The sequence below is a fragment of the Zootoca vivipara genome, chromosome 5 (genome assembly GCF_965207765.1).
Source record: "Zootoca vivipara chromosome 5, rZooViv2.hap1.1, whole genome shotgun sequence".
Classification (NCBI taxonomy): domain Eukaryota; kingdom Metazoa; phylum Chordata; class Lepidosauria; order Squamata; family Lacertidae; genus Zootoca; species Zootoca vivipara.
Window position 1 is genome coordinate 54,935,966 of NC_142588.1, and position 20,735 is coordinate 54,956,700.

The 20,735-nt window shown below is 42.6% G+C and overlaps 1 protein-coding gene across 3 annotated transcripts in view; it reads right to left on the bottom strand.

The window, feature by feature from the left end:
• The window catches only part of ARMH3 (armadillo like helical domain containing 3), a 118,425-nt gene that overhangs the window by 2,366 nt on the left and 95,324 nt on the right, over nt 1–20,735 (bottom strand). For all 3 annotated transcript variants that reach the window (XM_035133314.3, XM_035133313.3, XM_035133312.3), the window contains exon 26: nt 1,538–1,654. In XM_035133314.3, coding sequence (XP_034989205.1) covers nt 1,538–1,654 — 117 coding nt within the window. The remainder of the gene's footprint in view (nt 1–1,537; nt 1,655–20,735) is intronic.

A 20,735-nucleotide genomic window follows, 5' to 3' on the forward strand; every position in this document is an offset into this window, starting at 1 on the left:
GGCAAGACAGAGCAGGAAATTGGCTAGGTGCAAGGTTGGCAGGACTGTGAACAGCTCCCAGGCATGCAGCTTTCAGTACACAACTGAGCCACAAGTGGTGCAAGCCCTGAGTCCTGGATGGATGTTGACTGCTTTGAAGTCCAGTAAGGTTTATTCTGCATCCTGCACAAGCCAGGAGAAGAAACTCAAGAGCTTGTACTCTCTTCCTTTTTCTCTGTTTTTAAATGGAATTCACTGTAATGATATGTGGCAAGGACCACTAGTTTCAATGGTTTTAAAAGAGGACTGGGAAAAGCCATGGGTGATAGGTCTGTTAGTCATGACAGCTGCCTTCAGGGACACTGTAAGAAACAGAATGCTGTACTGGTTGAACCTTTTCTGTTTCCATCTAAATCACCTTCTATTGTAGTCATAGCTAAAATGTACACAATTCTGCATAAAAATTCAGAACACAGCAATCAAAATAAACAGTGCAGATCTGGGACATTTCCATAATTTAATGTTGAATATGTTTGGTTCAGAGTATGTACCTCCTTACTATTAAATAGAGCAGCAGATCTTAACTGGTAAATAATGGGATTTTGTCAACATACAACCAAACCAGGTCAATTGGATTCTTCCCTTCTGCTTAAGATAGCAAACTCAGAGAATACACAAAACATTTATTGTAGTTCTCAGAGATTGGCTTGTAAGAGGCTCAAGAAGTCTCTAGAGAAATAGGGATTAAACCGGCTTGCATTTGTTCAATCATCAGATGAAGAATAATGACGAAAGCTTCCTTGTCTTCATTCAACTGGGAAGAGAGTCCATTTGAACATTTCTGATAGAAAAACTGGAGGAAGGAAGACTGCTGGCAATTGTGTTAGCTATACTCAGTTAAACTGAATCTAAACTACTAGCATTTAGGAGGATGGGCTCTGGAAAAAGTATAATCTCAGAAAATTGGAAAAAGCAAATCTGCATTTTAATCAAGGGAAATGTAAAGTTAGTGAACAGCAGGGCACACTGAGCAGCAGCAATTCCTGGAAGAAAGGTTGCACACACAGCTGATGCAACAAAAGTAGCAGAGAACATGGTACAAGGGAAGGGGAATATGCCACCTGCTTGTACGAATGCATAGATCAGGACAACCATGGCTGTTTCTGAACAATATTCAAGCTTCTGTGTTTGGCAATTTCCCTCTTGGGAAATTCAAATGAAAAACCACCCTTATTCATGTTATGTCAATGAAACTATTGGAACATGCTCATCTGATGAGCTGCGGGCAGGTTGAATCAGCATGAGATTTCTCTGGCTCTCTCCTTCAGGAACATGCAGAAAAAGAGTGCAAGAAACCCTGAGGTGAATGGAGGTAAAACCTAATCATGTCTCGCCAGCATCCTGTTCAAAGTGACCTGATGAAAAGTACACTAGTTTGCCACCTGCGCCAGTCATATTTCTGGATAATAAAAGGAACGTTCTGGCTGTGCTGTGGCTGCTCTGCAAAGTAGACCATGGGCCAAGACTTTGAGGCTCCTACTCAAGAGCTGAAACTCACCAGTTCTTTAAAGAAAGCAGCTTCTTTGTGTTGCTCTGAGTAACGTTCATATTGGTCCAGCCCATCCTGCAACTTTAGGGTGAGGGTGTCGTAGTTGGAGCGCACCACTTCCAAAACCTGCACCAGAAATACACAATGAGAAAGAAGAATCAGCTTGTTGAAAATTGTTCAATCCGCAGCATTCAGCAGTGAGGGTACAGGTATCCTACTGTGTTAATGGGAAATAAGGATGGAAGAAGAATCTGCCAAACTTGGAGGAGCTCTGCCAAGTAGATCTATACAAATGTGCTGCCTAGCACCTCGAAGATGCTCTCCACAGGTGCAATCTATGCACTATACAACAGAGAATGGGGCTGTGCAGTGGAATGAATAAATGTTGATGTGCTGCAAGGTCCCTTCTGAATAGTTTTGTCAGCAATCCTGCTGTTGCTAGAACAGGCTGCCTCCTCTGAAAACAGGCTCCTTCCTTGATTCTGTTTGTCAGGTTTACTGGCAGTGAGGAAAAAAATCGCCAGCAGTAACAGCTATCTACAGATTCAATTGGTCATTTTCTTGCATATGTGCCGAGGTTGCGATGGGAATAATAAGTGTTTCAAAGCGTAGACCTCAAGCACAGAGGTCAGACCCAGGAGGAAGAATAATTCACTCCCGGATGCAACTAGCCACTAGGGACTGAGCATAATAGAATAATACACCCTCTGCTAGACAGTTAAATAGAGAGCTATCACCACAGCTCCATGAATCAGAACTCTGTCCTCTTGCCAAATGTACAGATTCAAGTCATCTGCAATTAACCACAGAAAGAAGGTGAAGTGAACTTGAAAGGGAAGGAGGCTCTGAACAGAACAGTCTTCTGAATGTGTGCTTCAGGCAGTGTGTACAAGGTTCTCACCTGTTTAGCTTCTTCTTACCATGACACATTGAAAAAATTACCATGATCTTATTTTTAAATGCCTGAAGAGACAGTGAGAATGCAAGAGTTTGCACACACAAGTTCTCAACACTGGGGTTTTTTTTAATTAAAAAATAGGCATATTAAGTTTAGTATCAATTACTTTCCTTCCATATTTAAACGGTTGTCTATTCCTGGGCATTGACCTGAAGTCTCTGACATCATTTCTGGGTGGGCTTTCTTGCTGTTGTGCAACACACAAGTCACATCAGCCTCCTGCTGCTGCACACGAAGTTCTGTTGCTTATGGGCATTCTCAGTAGGGACCCCCATCTGTGAAATGTGCTCCCCAGGGAAATGCACCTGGTGCCATCATTATTACTCAGGCCGTTGCTAATCGTTGGCCCCTATGGTGATGGTCACCTTTAGCGGGGTGGGTATGACTTGCCATTAGTAATACATTACTGGATAAATGTTTTAAGCATTTTGGATTTCATTGTTTTAAAATTTCTGGTTTTAACTGTTTTATCTGTGGTCTGTTATCTTGTTAAGTTGCTTTGAGACTTTCTTTTGTGTAAATCAACTAACAAATATAAGTAATAACAACTCCAGCAGCAAACAGAGTCGTGTATTCCAAGCCTCTCAGGGAAAATAAACCCAGAAAGAGACAAAGCTTAATTGTCCCTGTTGGATTGGCACAGCTTTTAAACAGATCACCTCACTTTCTGAAGATGTGTAAGCCTCAATTTGTGGGCAGAGATGGCACACAAAAATACCTGTTAGGAGCGTTGCGAAAAGAGAGGTCCAGCAGGCAGGGGAATAGCTGCAAAGGTTTTTAAGCCAAGAACATGGCAGGGAGCAGCTCTTCCACAAATCTCAGTTCCCCATTCTTACACTCTGTTGAGGACCATTATTTATACCCTCTTTGTCATTAGAAGCCTGGCATTTGCAGTGGTTTTGCCTGAACCGTCTTCTCTTTCCACAAGCGACAGATGCAGTTTAGAATTTATGTAATTTGAAGATCTAGGCTGAGGCCACTCACAGCAGGAACAGAGCTGGCTCCTTTGATAAATCTGCTTTGTTCTTCATTCAGATATACCCTGCTCCAGATTTCTCAGCAGCTTGTTCCCCCCCCCCCCGAAGTAGCACCTACCACCCTGCTACTGCCTGCTGTATCTTAAGGGATGCAAGATGTGGGTGGTATAGTGAGGTCAATCCCTGAACAAACCGCAACTTGTGGCAACAGTCTTGCACATTACCAATTTCTCTGCACCTCAGTAAGTAGGAACAACACTTGAGTTGCAAGTGACAATTTGCGATACAGGAGGCTGTCTAAGTGAGCATCACATTACAGTTGCTATGGAGCAAATGAAGGATGTCAATCCAAGAATTTTTTGGAACAGGCTGATTTTGTCCACTTGGTGAAAATCCTCACTACTGTCAAAGATTCAGATATGTTGTTCTCATGAACCAAGAGCCCATGATGTTCTCTGCAAAAATGAATTATTTCCCAATCATTCCAAAAGACAGATTTTTGTCCATGTATAGAAGAAACATGAAACTTATTAATCAACTTGTGAGAATTTAAGCTCTTGTGCTTGTATGGTCAAATACAGTTTTGCAAATAAGAAGATCAGGTAACTATTGCAACTCAGCCATGTTGTGGTATGTGGTTGTTTCTGGAACTACAGTCAGAGATGCTGATCTGAGGCAGGTAACAGACCTCTTGGACAGTGAGTTAAAAAAACAAACAAACATCTATCCCAGCCACATTGGTATCCTATTAATATGGAAGGCAGAGACAGCATCCAAAACACATCACCAGTATGATACTTGAATGAACTTCATGAACTATCGAGGGAACATAGAGGTGCCAAAAGGCTGTTTCTGATGGAATAAAATCCTACCGAATTGCTGAGAGACTTTATATTTTATAGTGTTAGAATACATTTCCTGATAAATCAGCATTGGCTTTCCTAGTATAAACATCACGTGGCAGGACAGAGACTCAAACAAAGATGTGCTCTTCCAAGCCAACATTCTCAGCATGTTCACACTTCTGTCTCAGTGACATCTACACGGGCTTGGGCTTGGACACAGAATGGAAGATGGCAGGATCCCCAAGGAGCTGGCTTCAGGCTCCAGGCCTGCTGGCAGATCAACCCTGTGTTATAAAGATGTCTGCAAACATGATATGAGGGCTGGCAGCATTAAAACTGCAGTGTCTGGAAACAGCCAGCAGTGACAAGAGAAGAAATGACCGCTGAGAGGACCAGAGAGAGAAGAAACACCATGGTACACGTGCATCAGCAGAAGCGGCCACCTTCATCTGCCCCAGCTGCATCAAAACATGTCTTTCTCATATTGGTCTCTACAGCTACAGCAGGTGCTGTAACTCTCCAACAATTTGACTTACCCCTAATGGCACACTCTTCCATTGTCTATCAAGACAGATGGATGTCAACAATATAAAAAGATGGTGTTTGGGGCGTGTGTGCTATGAATGTGCCTGATTTGGGTAAGCGGCACTAAAAAAATTCAGATTATATTCTGCATATCAAGAACACTTCTATATAAAACATCGCAGGTTTTAACCATGCTATGCACACATCAAGGGTACTTTGGGGTGGGGGCTATAGTCTAAATCAGGCATCCCCAAACTTCGGCCCTCCAGATGTTTTGGACTACAATTCCCATCTTCCCCGACCACTGGTCCTGTTAGCTAGGGATCATGGGAGTTGTAGGCCAAAACATCTGGAGGGCCGCAGTTTGGGGATGCCTGGTCTAAATGCTCTTTCATGAGTCACATTTCTTGTGCACATGTAAAGATAGCCCATTTGTTGCAACTTTTGAAAATGATGTTCCTTATGATTAGGGAACCCATCAGATTCTCACTTTAAGAAGGAACTAGTAAACAGATCTAATCTTCAACAATACATACCTATCTTTCACCATGTTATCACTGAATATGCCTTCACTCTATGACCTCTCTTATAGGTTTAGTAACAAGAAAAAATAAACGCCCCACAGCAAGGAAATAATTGTAGCTCTGGGGACTGTGGAACTGCATATATGGGAAATCGAAAAGTGTTAAGATTTTAATAGCTACCTTGGAAACAAGGAAGGTTGTGCAATTAGTGCCCCTATTTCGCTTTCCCCCCTCCTAATTTGAGCAGACAAAGGAGGTCATACAAACTCGCAGTCATATCTGTCATGAGGTTATTTCAGAAACAGCTGAGAAGAAGATAGGCCCAATATGCAATTGCCTTAGTTTCTTTTGAAAGTGGCAACCTATACTATCCCCGTTAACAGAAAGCTGATGGAAGTTATAGTCCAAAACACATCTGGCACACACCAGGTTTGGGAAGACCATCCTAACCAAAGCCTTTTCAAAGCAAAATATAATGAGCTGCTAGACTTGCAGGGTTTACCTTCCAGAATTCAGCTAGATGGGACAGATCAGCCCAATGAGTTTGATTTAAACATCTATTTCCTATGCATTCTTCCAAAACAAATAAAGTTAATTAAGCACTGTATGTCACAAAAATGGTCCTACACTTAACATGCCAATCCATTATCCAAAAGCATGTCTCTGGAAACTATTAGCTGCTAATATATTTTCTTCCTGTAATTGAAAGACTTATCACTTTAACTGGAAAGCAGTGACTGCATCTGTACATAAAACAACAGATAATTGACAAATTTTACAAGTGTTCTAATTAATACAGAAAAAGCTGAAAAATTGTATCTGTCTGCAGACAGCATCTTAAGAATTTGCTGATGCAGCTGAAGTCTCTGCTGGAATTAATTCCTAGAAGCAGCAAAGACAAAGTATGTATCTAAATAATTAGATGTTAAATAAAAACAAAACACTCAGCACATTTTGTAACTGTTTCAAGATTTCTAGGCAGTCTGTGACTGGACCACCCACAATATTCATCTAAGATCCATTAAGAGTGTTTTAGCTCAATTCCACCAAAATCCCAATTGCTCACTCAGAATAATTATTTACAAAATTAAATTTGCTTACTTTCTGAACTATTGTGTAATTTACTGCAACACTTAGTCTTTCATAGTGTGCTGAACATTTAGGTGAGGCCTTGGGGAAGAGAGAAGGCAAGGTAAAATGTAATAACTGCACAAATGACAAGGGAAGGGAATTGTGCATAAACACTACTCCTGACCATGAGAAGCATTGTCCGAGTTTCCATGGTTTCTATTTTTTTAAATCCCTCCCTCAACTTCTTTTCAATCCAGCCTAGTGTTCCTTAGAGCACTCAACACATTAACAAGCATCATGTTATCTCAGCAAATGAAGAGGTAGTGAATGTATCTGAATCTAGTTTCGTTTAAGGTATTTATTAAGGAACATGCACATTAGAACCATTACATGAATGACCCTTCACAGCTATGGCTAGTGTACAAACAGTGTCCATTCCTAGAAATTTCAGATCTGGCCATATGACACATGCCTTGGTTACATTTCATCTGGACTACTGTATTTTCACTCTGTGTAGGATTGCCATTGTAGAGTGCTTAGAAACTTCAGCTGGTTCAGAATGCTGCAGCCAAGATGCTAACTAGGGCTGGTTATAGGGAGTATGTGACTTTCTTCATACAACATCTTCACTAGCCATGAGTCTATTTCCAAGCGCAATTCAAAGTGTTGGTGATGCTCAACAATGCCTTAAACAGCTTTGGTTGAGGTGACCCTAAGGACCACTTTCTCCCATACAAACATGCCTGGGTTTTAAGATCTATAGAAGAGGCTCCTCTCTCTGTCCTGGCACCATTCATTTGGTGGAACTTGAAAAGGGTCCTTTTTAGTGGCTGCACAGGCCCTGGAACTCCCTTCTTATGAAGCCTTATTTCTCTAGCAATCTTCTAACAAGTGAACACATTTCTAATTAGACAGGCTTTTGGCCAGTTCCGCTGATCTGTTTCATCTGCTGCCCGCCTTTGATAAATAGCCATTGTTTTATTGAACTGTTTTTTACTTGTTCTATAAACAGCTGTGTATTTTGTGCAATTATTTTATTTTGCATTGTATCTCATTTGTTGTTTGTTATCTTGAACACTGTTGTGTGGAAAGGCAGAATAGAAATTTAAAGCAGTAGCCCTGGACTAAAACCAGCATCCACAATAGTTACATAGTTAGCACCTGATCAATCAAAGTGCCCTGCTCCATGTTATTGTAGAGACATAGAACACACAATGCCAGAATTTGAAGCAGGAGACCACTTTTCCACAGACAAATATGCTGAGCTGTAGACAGAATGGCTAAGCAGGCTGTGGTTCATGATCCAAATTGAAAGGTTTTTACAGCAGTGCTGTTTCAGACTATCAGCAGTTATCCGTACGACTAACCACAGAATCAAGTCATTCTCGTATGTTAGTTCAAGCAGATAGAGCTATCAGTTGAGTCTCACTACATTCAAAGTTCTTCATATAATGTACTACGGATACTAAACAACTAGCAGAAATTACAAATGAGTAGAAGTGGGACCAAACTAGGGGAAGAAGAAGAAGAAGAAGAAGAAATAATAATCTTGTACATGGTATTTGGGGAAGACAGGTTACTGTCCTGGAGTCCAGCTCTTCCCTCAGGCATGCCTAGCAAGTATGCTGTTAAAAATGGTCTTAGTTCTTTCTCTCTCTCTCTGTGTGTGTGTGTGTGTGTTTTTTTATCGACAACAGTAAAGTAGTTGGAGCCCTTTAAAGAGGATACACAACTGAACCTGGTAAGACATTCTCTTCCCAGGCAAATCTGGCTCTTTTTACTTTAGTTGTGCTCTCTATTGTTTACTGTATACATTCATTAGTTCAGGTGGAAGGAACACATATAAATTAAGTGTTCATAGCTTTTAAAAGCATCCCTCAGTAGCCAAAGTCAATGATTTGCATTAAGCAAGGGCATACTTTCCAAAATAAACCAATCATTTGCCAACTTCAAAATTGTTCAAAACAAAATTGCACTGCCACCTGGGCCTAGTTTGCATTTTCAATGCAACAAACAATTTCTGATGACTGATAAAAGCATATCATGGGAATTTTGTTGTAGTAATGGGTGGCTTCAAGTATCCTCACATAGAATGGCTGCAAATGTGTTCCACTTATGACAAAAAGTAAAAGGTCTAGATTCCCTAAATGACTGTGCCGTAGAACAGTTGGCCATCAACATGGATGGCTTTAAAATAGGATTATCATGGAGAAGAAGGTTGCCAATGGCTACTAGCCATGATGGCTATGCTCTGCCTCCATAGTTGGAAGCAGTATGCTTCTGAATATCAATTGCTGGAATCCACAAGAGAGGCAAGTGCTTTTGTGCTCAGGTCCTATTTGCTGATTTCCCAACCAGCATCTGGTTGGTCAATGTGATGACTGGATGCTGGACTTGATGGGCCATTGGCCTGATCCAACAAATGCTTCTTATGTTCTTAAGATTTTGTGTCCATTTCCAGTTTCTTTCAAATGAAGGTGATACACAGCTGCTCACCATCAACTCTACTCCTTGCTGAAGCAGGGGCAAGAGCTTGTCTGACATCATCCTGAACTTTGGGTTGTGCTGCAAGTGCCTCCAAAGAATAACTTGATAGCAGAGGCAAACCTCTGCCCTTCTCCCAAGCTCAGAGCTAGAGAGGGAATTGGGGCTCATACTCACCAGAGAGAGGGAGGAGCAACACTCCCATGGTAAGTGAATTTGGATAGCATTCTATTACATGAAATTCTGAGGCTAACAAGTATATACCCCTAAATGGCAAGTAAATGGCTTTGACAGAATTAGAACAATATTGTCCTTTTCTTCCTGATCCCTCCTCTCTGATGGAAAAGAAGAACACCTTGGGAGAATTATCAGAGACAGAATTAGAGCAAAACGGTCCTATTTGTTCCTCTAGTGGTGAGGAACAACACGTTAGCAGTTTTCGGGCAGTATTTCTTACATTTTTGAACAAACGGGATCTTGCAACCAAAGGATACATAGCATTAATAGAAATGGGTGGGTGGGGTGGAATGCAAAGAACAGGCACTCTCATCTTTGACTGAAGTGCTAATAACTTATTGGAACACCAGAATCTTGTTGACACTTCCTATTTTACATTTTCTTTCATGGGAATGTTCCTAACTAAATCATAAATGTGACCAACACCATATTGTAGGGATTTTGGATTCAGAGATTAGGACTCAGACTCGCCATCCTCCAAAAAGGGATACAGTATGTCCTCTTCTACCATAGTCAGATGCAAGGCAAGACAGGAGCTGCAGAACCATGGATAGCTCTGAGCAAGCAACTTATTAAACAAAGGTTGAGAGCAGACTGAGCTTTTTTTTAGTCTCTGCTACCCAGACTGCCTTTCCTAGGCTCCTTTGCCTTTGTGGGTAACTTTAAATTTTTAAAGGGCTAATCCTCTGCCTGGAAGACAGGCACTCTTCCTCTGTTCCATAGCCTCTGCCTATTTTCCTCCCTGTACTCCTATTGTGAGAGGCATTTTGTTCCTCAGGCTGAGGGGGAAGGCTCCCATTAGGGTCTTGGCTCTGGTCCTACAGATCCTGGTGGTGTGAGAGATTCTTCTAGGTGCTCCTGTCAGCCTCAGTGGTCTTCCAATCTCCAGCAGCAGGCTCAGAGCCTTGAATCTGGTTCAGCTCCTTAGCTGCAGCCGCTGCAGCCTCAGAGTCTGGTTTGCTGTTAGACTCTGGAGTCATGACCCAGCCAGGACCCCAAAGCCAACACAGCTAGAAATCTAGGGAGAAAAACATCTTTCATTTGCTTCACCGCACAGTAGACGACATTATTCTTGCAATATTCCAAGAGGCTAGCAAATCACTTCTCCACACAGCCCAAATCCTCATGAGCACACAGCAAAATGGTCTAGCAGTAGTTCAAAGTTACCAACTAGATCAGGCCTTGTGCTGTGCACTGTTCGAGACCGTAGAGGGGGCAGGGACCACAGTCTGACTTGGGCAGAGTTTTAGTGAAGAGGAAGGATGATGTGATTGGAGGTGGAGAGGAGAGTACGAAAAACCCCAGTTCCTTCACCTAGGTTTACTCTCAGATTTTGCAAAGATGCAAGCATGTATTAGCAACAGCAGTAATTTCCCGCTGGCTCCCAGCCTGGCCATTAAATGGGCTGGATTTAAAAGTGTTTTAGCAGCATGACACCCATTCAAGTCAATGAGAATCACGTGGATACAATTCACTAGGGAAAATACCATTTATGCTGCTTGCACTCCTTTTGCTTATTCAATCCAGGCACATTGGCACTTCTCTCAAACCGTCCCCCCTCCAATTCTCAAAAATTATTGTTCTTTTAAACAAACACTATTGTTTCTTTATTCCCTATCATTCCAAAGCAGCACCAGTCCTTTCTTCAACAGTTGCTACGGCAAAATTAGTGTTATAACCCATAGTAAGGTTAGTTCTGGATCACAAGTACTGCTACCATGATTTGTGTAACAGGTCACTGAGGCTGGGCACCAAGATAAATCGCTTCTAAGGACTACAACTGACAAAAAGGCGGTGCAATAACATCATGGGGCATCTTCAACAGATGCAAACTGCAGTTAGGAAGCAGGAAGGCAAAGCTCAAACAGGCAATGGTGATCAGAAGGAAGGATCACTGGCGCTGGTGCAGGGAAAGGTGAGATAGTTCTCACAGCAGAGGATATCACCTCCAACTGAACCTAGTCCCATTGCTTAAAAAATTGTAAGCTTCCATAGAGCTAAACTGAAAAAGGTCTATGTTATATACTGAGATGCTTTGTTTAATCAAAAAGCCAATACACTTTTCCTTTTATTTAACTGAATTTATCTCCCCCACTTCCACAGCAAAATGCAGATAATCTTGCCTACAGAATCCATAATAGTTACCACTCTCCTCTTTTATGCAATGCACTTGCTGGGGGGGGGAGTAGGGGCACAGGTACAACCCAGGAAGTTAATGTCTGACGCAGAAGAAGAGCCAACAGTTGGTTTGTTTTTGCTGTTAATCACAGCAGGGATGATCCTCAGGCTTTTGAACAAGTTCCAGCTCTGTAATTCAATCCCGTTTCCCTAAAGTGCACCCTGCAGATTTAATCAGGGGAGCAATTTGTTGCTGTACCCTTTATGATACCATTGCCAATGCAAAACATCTGCCAAACTCCACCCTAGAGGCTGCTGCCTTCTCTGTGCTGGGCACACACATACAAGCCTGATAGATTTCTTCTGGAAGAAATGACCTTTACAAAACAAAAAGCCAGTATTAACCTTTGTCCCTACAGTGCACTAAAAAAGCTTTTAGAGACTTGGGAGCTGCAGACCCACTATTGGGAATGGACAGACAAGTCCTAGATCTCTGTGGGGAAATGTGAGGAAGCACATCTCTTAGAGGGCAGGGGAGGGGCAGCTCAGAGGACTCCCAAAGAGAGGGGAGAGGGAGAGGACGCCGAGGGAACATTCCACTAGTGAGCGTGTTCAAGAAAGGGTGAGAGACTGCCAACTCTGCAGGCAAGGGGTGAATAACTGGGCTCCTGAGGCCCACAGGGGTGCTGCAGAAAGAATGTAGTTGGTCAAGGGCACTGTGGACTCAAAAAGGTTGAAAACCTCTGATCTAGGCATATGGCTCCCCATCAAGGATGAGGGAATGGGTAGAACTGTAAGCCCGGATAGTGAGGTAGGCTTTGGAAAAGATAACCCTTCATGGCCATGAGCAAACTTATATGCTATGGCTAGTCTCATCATTGCAACTACTACCAGGCACCCCCAAACTTCGGCCCTCCAGATGTTTTGGACTACAATTCCCATCTTCCCCAACCACTGGTCCTGTTAGCTAGGGATCATGGGAGTTGTAGGCCAAAATGTCTGGAGGGCCGCAGTTTGGGGATGCCTGCTTTAGTAAGTACAACTCAGAAGATAAGGGGAGAAAGTGCCAGTCAGGTTTTCCAAGTGTGTAAAAAGCACTGCCCCCCCCCAACAAAAAAAGTTCTCAAGCGATGGTTAAGGCAGGAGAGACTAGTACTATGCATAACTATTAGACTAAGAATTTACAGCTAACACCCCAAAATCCACTTCTTCAATATCCCCCACCGAGTAGTGCAAAAATCCAACAAGCCAAACAATATCTGCTAAGGCTTGGGTGTGGACTCTGTAGGGGCTACTAGAGAAATGCTGGGTGGATCAAGTAGCCATTCTGTTTAAGATGTTGGAAAGTGGTTACATCAGTCTCTCATGGGTATAAGAAAACTCTGCCCTCCTCTCTACAAAGAGGCAGATAATCAATAGGATTCCAAGTATACAATAAAAATGAGGGCAATCCTCTTTTATAGTGCCAGTCTTGGTGTCCAAATATCTGCCTTAAAAATAGAGAGGGGATTTGTGCAGTTCTCCAGACTACAGCCCAATATGCTGATGTTACAGTATTTACAGCCCTGAGTAACCTTATTTGCATCCTGTAGGTACATCCATGGGGAACCTCTGGCTGGAGTTGATGGAAGCTGCAGATCAACATCTGGAAGGCCAGAGGTTGCCCACCACCCCTGGCCTAAATGAAAAAAAGAAAAGAAGTGGTGCATTCAAATCATTTAAGATTTTCTTATTAGTGAAAGAAGCATTTCATAGAAAGCATTTAGGAATTCTAGCCTGCACTGCCAACCAACTGTGTTACATGTGAGCCTAAAGAATGCTCAAAGCTCAGTAGTACAGTGTCTCCTTAATATGCAGAACCTGATCTTCCAGGTTCAATTCCTTTCCTGGAGAACTACTACCAGTTGGTACAGACAAGGGTTGGGAAACCTCTGGCCCTCTAAATCCCATCAGCCCCAGCAAGCATGGCTCAGGGATTACAGGAACTGTAGCCCTGCAAAATCTTGAGGGCCACAAGTTTACCATCATTGGTGCAGAGAATACATGAGCTCAATGGTCTGATTCAATATAAAGCAGCTTCCTATATTCCTGAGAGGGCCGTCATTCTTTCTGCCTAACGATTCTCATGCAGGAATTAAAGTTACAAAGCTATAGCAAGGCACCAAGCATCTGAGAAGCCATTAGCTCAGTTTTGGTTTTTTTAAAGGTTCAGGGAAGTGGCCAAGCACTAAGAAGTGATCATTAAAAGGAAAGGTGGATCTGACCTGGTGGTGTGAAAACAGTGCAATTTAAAAGTTGCTGGAAAGGCAAAGGGACAGGACAAAAAGCCCACCCGACACACACGGAGAAATGAGATTTGATTTATTCTGTGACTCTGAGGTTCAATTTCCATTGTGAATTTCCACTGCATAAATTCAAGGGCTGCAAAAGTCCCTGTTAGAAGCTGTCCAGAGCAATTGAAGGTGATGTGCACAATGATCTATGAACAGGCAGATTCCAAAGCCTCACTGGGGTATTTTAGCATATTTTTGCATATATGTTCAGCACACCAACCCTTCAGGAACATGTTTGGCATTAATTTACAAAATGCAATTAGATACAGTACATACACAACTCCTTACCGTCAATGATTTATCAATTTAGTTAGCTCCCTTAACTTCATCTGGTTAATTTCCTCTGATTACATAGCATTGCGTACAGAGACAAGCCTGTATTTCCTAAGTTTTAGAAGGATTAGATGACATTTAGAAATCATTTGCCAAAAGAACAGAGGCTGCACAGCAGGGATTAATATGTTAGCGCTTTTTCCTGTTTTAAAATCACTCATTTGCCCCAAGTCAAATAGTTTTCTTTATTATTTTCCTGTCTTTATTTTCCTAATGCTTGGTTCCCTGCTTGCCCCATTATCCCTTCTCAGCAGAATCATGTCTAGGTTGTATTCAACATAGTGCTAAGGTGAAAACTCCATCAGCACAAAGATTTCTGCTTGACCAATGGAACATTCTCTCCCACTTCTCCCCCTGCATGCTAGGTGATCTTGCGCTCCTGGCAGAACTGTCCAGATTGCGCCCCCTAGCCATGGACAAATAAACTCTTCTTTCTGCCTTTCCTACAACCCCACCCCCTTCCACCCATTCAATTCACCCTCTATTTAAAACCATTTCTTATGAGACAGTACTAAATATTTATTTTTATGGACATATTTTAAAGCTGATTTTGAGCGCCCCTGGCGGGGGCCCACCTCACCACCCCCTAGCTACGGCCCTGCCTCCATGCCCCCTAAATTTGTTCTAGGAATTCCCTCAGCCCTCTGGAGTAATTTAGGGGAGGGCACAGAACAGGCACAAGGGGAAAAGAGGGGAGGAAGTCCTAGTATGCATGCAGAAATCCTTGCATTGACTGCATGTAGTAGCCAAATACCACCCTCTGGTGACTGCCGACACAGAGATAATGCCCATAAAGGAAAAGCTGTGTACATCATTACTTATTTTTAAGGTGTGGCACAAGTATTAATTGCTGTGAATAAATGATTTGGGAAGTTGACATGCAGGAGGAGACTTCCTCTTCTAAATTGTTGTTTCTATACAAAACCCAGTATTTTAGCCTAACGAAGTCCTGAATCCTAGGACATCCGAGCAGTGATGTCTTCATCTAGCATTTCATTTCTTTTAGTAATACAGAGTGCAATTCAGAATCAATCCAGTCAACAATTTTATTAACTGACTTCAACAGCAGAGCAGCACTAGTCAGACAGTCCAGGTGGGAAAGGGGCAGGCTTAGAAGAATGAAGTGCTCACAACAATGTTCATGTTAATCCACTCTAAATGCCCAGACAGTTGAGAATTACAGGTCATTGTGAATGGCACCTCTGAAGGCGTGCTGGACAGACATCAGCATAGCTAGGTGCTTTCAAAGATTCCACAACTATTTTTGGAAGACTGGCTTCAACATGTAGGGAGTCTATGATTGCTTTTGCCTCTTCATGGCTGAAGTGCTAGAGGCAACCCCCAATGCTTGGTGGATGGGGAGGAAATGTGCTGGGATCATGCTTGTTCCCCTGCCCCCCCCCCCCCCCCGCAACTTGATAGATGAAAAATGCACAACTGCATAGGTGATGAAATACAGTAATGGCACTGAGCATAGCTGCCAAGTTTTCCCTTTTCTCGCGAGGAAGCCTATTCAGCATAATGGAATTTCCCTTTAAAAAAGGGATAACTTGGCAGCTATGGCACTGAGTAGCCAAAGGCTTCTGAGCCTAAAGATTCCAAAGGCAGTGTTGATGAAGAATTCAAGAAGCTCTACTAGGCTGATGCCTTCACAATGTTGACAAACTAGGCGATGACAATGGCAGGCCAATTCAGAGAATTTGGAAGGGGTGGAAGAAGTCATGACACATTTGGTTTAATCCGTACAGAGTTGGAGGTGGGGAAGAGAATGGGAACAACTTACAGAACTACCAAATGATGAGAGATCCCTTTCTGCTGCTGCTCACTATGTGGTCATAAAGAAACTGAGCCGAAAGGTGTTGGTTCCACTCCCTCACTCCATGTAAATAACACCAAAATACCTGGGTAAAGAAGAGAGTGGTGGCACCTCTAATCTTCCAGAACTTTCTAGAATGTCCCACTTATAGACTGTACAGGTAGGTTTCCATATTTGGGATTGCACGGAATCCACAGTGCACAGCATGACCTACTTTATATTCCTGTACAACCTCCTGAAAAAGTAACTGCAGCAATTGTGACAGAGAAGCAGCAAGAGAGTTGTTTCATGCTGATAAAATAAAACCCACGTCATGTCAAACTGCCTCCTCTGCACCAAAACTCATGATACCTTGAGCGTGGGTCAGAAAAGGCTGAGAGCTTTAAAATATATATATATATAAAAAGATGTTGTTTCGACTCTTTCTCTATGGGACAGCTATCTGCCCAGCTAAAGATTCAATTCTCTTTTCCATGTTGGCACTGAGACTAGATAGTGGGAAATTTTATGGGGTCAAAAAGAACTGTCAATTCTCTTTTTAGCCAGATTCTGGGTGCTTATGCTGATATAAAAAACCCTAAACAACTTGGGACCCATATTCAAAAGAAATACTTACCTGCTTGTGCATTAAAACTTACAGAGACAGTCTTTGTGATTCCACCTGCAAATTACATTTGGTGGTAGTGCAGAAGATCTTTTATCTGGTGGTCCCCCACTTGTGGAAAGATAGATCTCTCTTCTGAGGTGCATCTTGTGCTGATGCTATTGGTGTTCTCTCAATAGAAGAGGTTAGATTTTACTATCAGGGGTTGCAACGTCTGAAACTGTTTGCCTTCTTCCGTGAAAGATTATTCACAGTTTAATGATTGGTTTAAAAATCTCATGTCCACGCAAATGTTACCAATCTTATTTATTGTTCTATGTATGCTTTGTTTTAGGACCCCCTAAAAGTCCCGAGTACCAGATATTCCCCCCAGTAATTTCTGCAGTTTGTGAATGCAGGAGATCACTAAATGCTTGAAGTCCTCACCCAGGTGCAAGACAGCTTAGTAGTGTAAAATGCAGGCTGAATCAGTTTCTTGGCCAGGAAAGTAATGGACAATTGACACAAACAGTTACTTTGTGCTGGGCAGCAGAGGAGTGTGAGCTCCTCCTCCCATGAGCAGAAACAAAGGTCAGGTTTAGGAAGGGACAAACATTTCAGCTAAGCTGATAGTAGTTTGGCCCATTATCCACAATGTGTGGCAGACCTCTGAGGCAAAATCAGGGCAGTTCAGAACACCATACCTGTCTGATTCTTTTCTTTTAAAACACACACTCAGGTGGCACAAAGAAAAAGAATGGTCTGGAACACTGGCTGTGAATGTGCAAGTGATCTGATCTTATCTTCCATACGGAGATGGACATATCCTAGTTAAACAGCATATTGTAACTTGGCAAACTAGAAAGCAGGGCAGGGTAAAATCTGGGAGGTAGCTCTGTCATCTGTCAAATGAAGAATCAGAACCTACTTTTGAATAAGAATTAAGCAGCTTTAGGAAGTCCTCTAGATCTGGAACTTTTGGGCATGGAGGATGTAGTGACAGATTCTGCTGTCCCATACCAAATTCCCTTTAAGGGGGAAAAATAGAGAGTTAATTATTTCAGGGGGATGGAACTACGTATCTGTGAGACCATCTGCCTCTTTGTCAAGAAGATAAACTATTGTCTAGCTTATGGGAGGGAGCTTTGTTTTATTTTGATTGTTTGCTTGCTTCACTGGAGCAAAGCACTCAGAAGCTGCTACTGGTGGCAAGAGGAATGGTTGCCAGGCAATCATACGGTACGTTCAACATAGACCCTGCATATCGTCTGCACATCGTCAGAAGAGGGATAGAACCATATACCTGACCATCTTGCTGACTTTCAGATTCCAAGTACTGTTAACAGAAACCAACGCGCTTCCATTTTTTAAAAAGCTATTGGTGTAAAACTAAAGACATCAGAGAGCAAAAATATTTTATTTGTGAAGTTGAGAGACAACCAATTTTGTTTGCAACAGTCCAGCTTTTAAGGCACTTCACCCACGTTGGTTCTGCCCAACAGATGGCTCTTAACCAGGAAATGAATCAAGCAAGGTAGCAATGACATCTAGGAGACAGCAGCCTAGCAGTCGTTCCCCAGCCTGTGTATTGGGAAATTGACAGGAAGGACATGACTCCCCACCAGAGGAGAACCAAGGGCTAGAAAAACTGGGTAATCTTAAAGTGACAGGCTGGCATAGGGCATATTTTCTTCCTCACTTTGGTCTGGGCACCATGGGCCTCTAATTAGCAAAGATAGGGAAGAGAACATGGTAAGAAAAAGCAGCTCTGTAAATACCTTGAACCCTATTAGAAAAATAGAGCCATCCCTCCTCCTGGTGTCCAGAATTCATCTTTCACCAGGAAGAGGTACAGCAGGTGAAAACTATCCCTCTCTACCTCAAGAAGAAGAGAGGAATGTCAGTACAATGGTCCATTTGTTTGGCACCTGCATACCACCCTTCTGACTTGCCCTGCTCTCTTTAAACTAAAAATGTGGTTGCTCTCCATATAGTTATTTATTTATACATTATTTATACCCACCACTTCCCTTGACGGGACTCAATACAGCTATTTCAATTTAACGAAATAGTGGCCCTTTTTTGCACCTAGTTCTCCATTAATCTGCCAATATTCAATCTCCTGGCTCTCCAGGACAGATACAACACAGAACAGTGACACATCTCAGCCGAGATATGCAGGATTCCCTTCATGTGGAATGAAAAGCATCCCTTTGGGCACCTAGGGGCTGACAGTCTTTGCTGGCTAACACTTTGAACTAAATTCGCAGCATCTGAAAGTAAGAGGCAAACCAACCACCAAAGCAGCATTCATGCTCCTGCTTTTATGTTGTGTCCCTACAGACACTGCACCTTTTTGCCTCACAAGCATTTGTTCTGATGCTCCCGGAGACACAGTGGTTGATCTGCCTCCCCCTCCTAGGAAGGAAATAAAAATCAGATGACCTAGTTTGCCACCATGGGGAATAGATGTCACCTACACAGCACATATAATCCAGGGGAAAGCAACGAGCAGGCAGGTGGCGTCAGGAGGGCAGCTTACATAGCACCTGCATGTCATGCTACTGAAGTCAATGCCTGAAAGCAGTCAGTGCTTATTGTCTCCTTGGTTTCAGGAAAGGTTTAAAACTGGGGGGGGGTGATAGAAAATACAGGTAATCAAATGCTCGCAAAAGCTAACAAGCGACAGCTCCTTCTTTAATATCAGATGCAAAAAGTTGTAATTTAATCTGTTTTAAACGCAGGCTCTTTTGATTGTTCTTCAGTGGCACTTTAACCAACTGGAGCAGATGGTTAATGGCAGGGCTAATCAAGAGTATCACTTTGAACTTGACAACATCCTCCATCACAAAAATCTCAGTGAGCTTCACAAGTCCCAACACATTAAGCCTCAGTGTTAAGAAAGCCACAAGTACTTCCTGCTCCAACAGAAGGAATTAAATTATGGAAGTTATTAGGCATTTTTCTACGAGCAAACACAAAGATAATAAAAAACAGAACTAATGAGTGTGCTCTGAGCACTAGCCTGTAACCCAGTGAATTCGGATTATAAATAGAAAATAGGTTAATAATCTGCTATGCTACTCTTGAGTTGATGCTTAGGGAGCAGCAGTTTTACTACCATTGAACCTACCCTATCACAGAGGCTCATGGCAAGTTTCAATATACCAAAACAGTAAACAAAACCATCTCTGAAAGAGTACCTAAAACACATCACACAACACTTTGAAAGCTGTTCAAAATAGCAGACTTGTCTCTCAAAATGTTTCTGCCTGCATCCTCATGCAGACTTAAGATAGCACACCCTATTGTACGGGACAGCTAGGAACAAATATGTTGACCACTAAACTCAGCTTGCTATTCTGACACCGGGACAGGCATTCCATGCTGGATGTCTGGCGCTGCATACCAGGATGTCTTTATTTCTCACTGTATATTTTCAACTGTCTTAACTCTTGACCTCCATATCTATATCTGTACAATAAAAAACACCTGGTGTGAAAGGATCCCTGGTACCCCAACCACTGTCTTTTAACTGCACATTAGAAACACAGAATATGAACATCCTTAGCAGCAAAAAGATCCTCATTGATTAGTCCTGCTTTAGTCCCCCCGCCCTGCCGTCATGTAGCACAAAGTGCTTTCTGACCCCAAGTGCTTGGATGGGGCAAGAAGTATCTATAAAACAAGAGATTAATTGGTTCAAGTTAATTAACTGAAGTAACATCAAAGTTAATTATTTGAAATAACTAGATTACCAACAAGCAACAGCCATTAAAATAATTAGCAGTAAAATGGTAAAGATTTGTTTAAGAATATCCCAACATACAAGATGTGTGGCCAGGAGTTGGAGTACAGTAAAAGGTAAAGGGACCCCTGACCATTAGGTCCAGTCGTGTTATTGGCCGAGGGAGCCGGCATACAGCTTCCAGGTCATGTGGCCAGCATGACAAAGCTGCTTCTGGCGGACCAGAGCAGCACACAGAAACGCCATTTACCTTCCCGCTGTATTTATCTACTTGCTTATTTATCTACTTGCACTTTGACGTGCTTTCAAACTGCTAGGTTGGCAGGAGCTGGGACCGAGCAACGGGAGCTCACCCCATTGCGGGGACTCGAACCACCGACCTTCTGATTGGCAAGCCCTAGGTTCTCTGGTTTAACCCACAGCACCACCCGCGTCTTGGAGTACAGTAGAAACAAGCAAACCACACACAAAATAGATAGGGAAAAATATAGGGTGGAATCCAACATAGCACTAAGGCAATTGTTGCATCAGTGCAAGGACTATTGCTTGTGCAATGGAACGTTCTCCCACCTGCCCTGCTCTCCTCATGCATGCTTCTTAAATTTGGGGAGGGTGTGGGGTGTGCACAGGAGGTGGAGAGGGAGGGAAGTTTCAC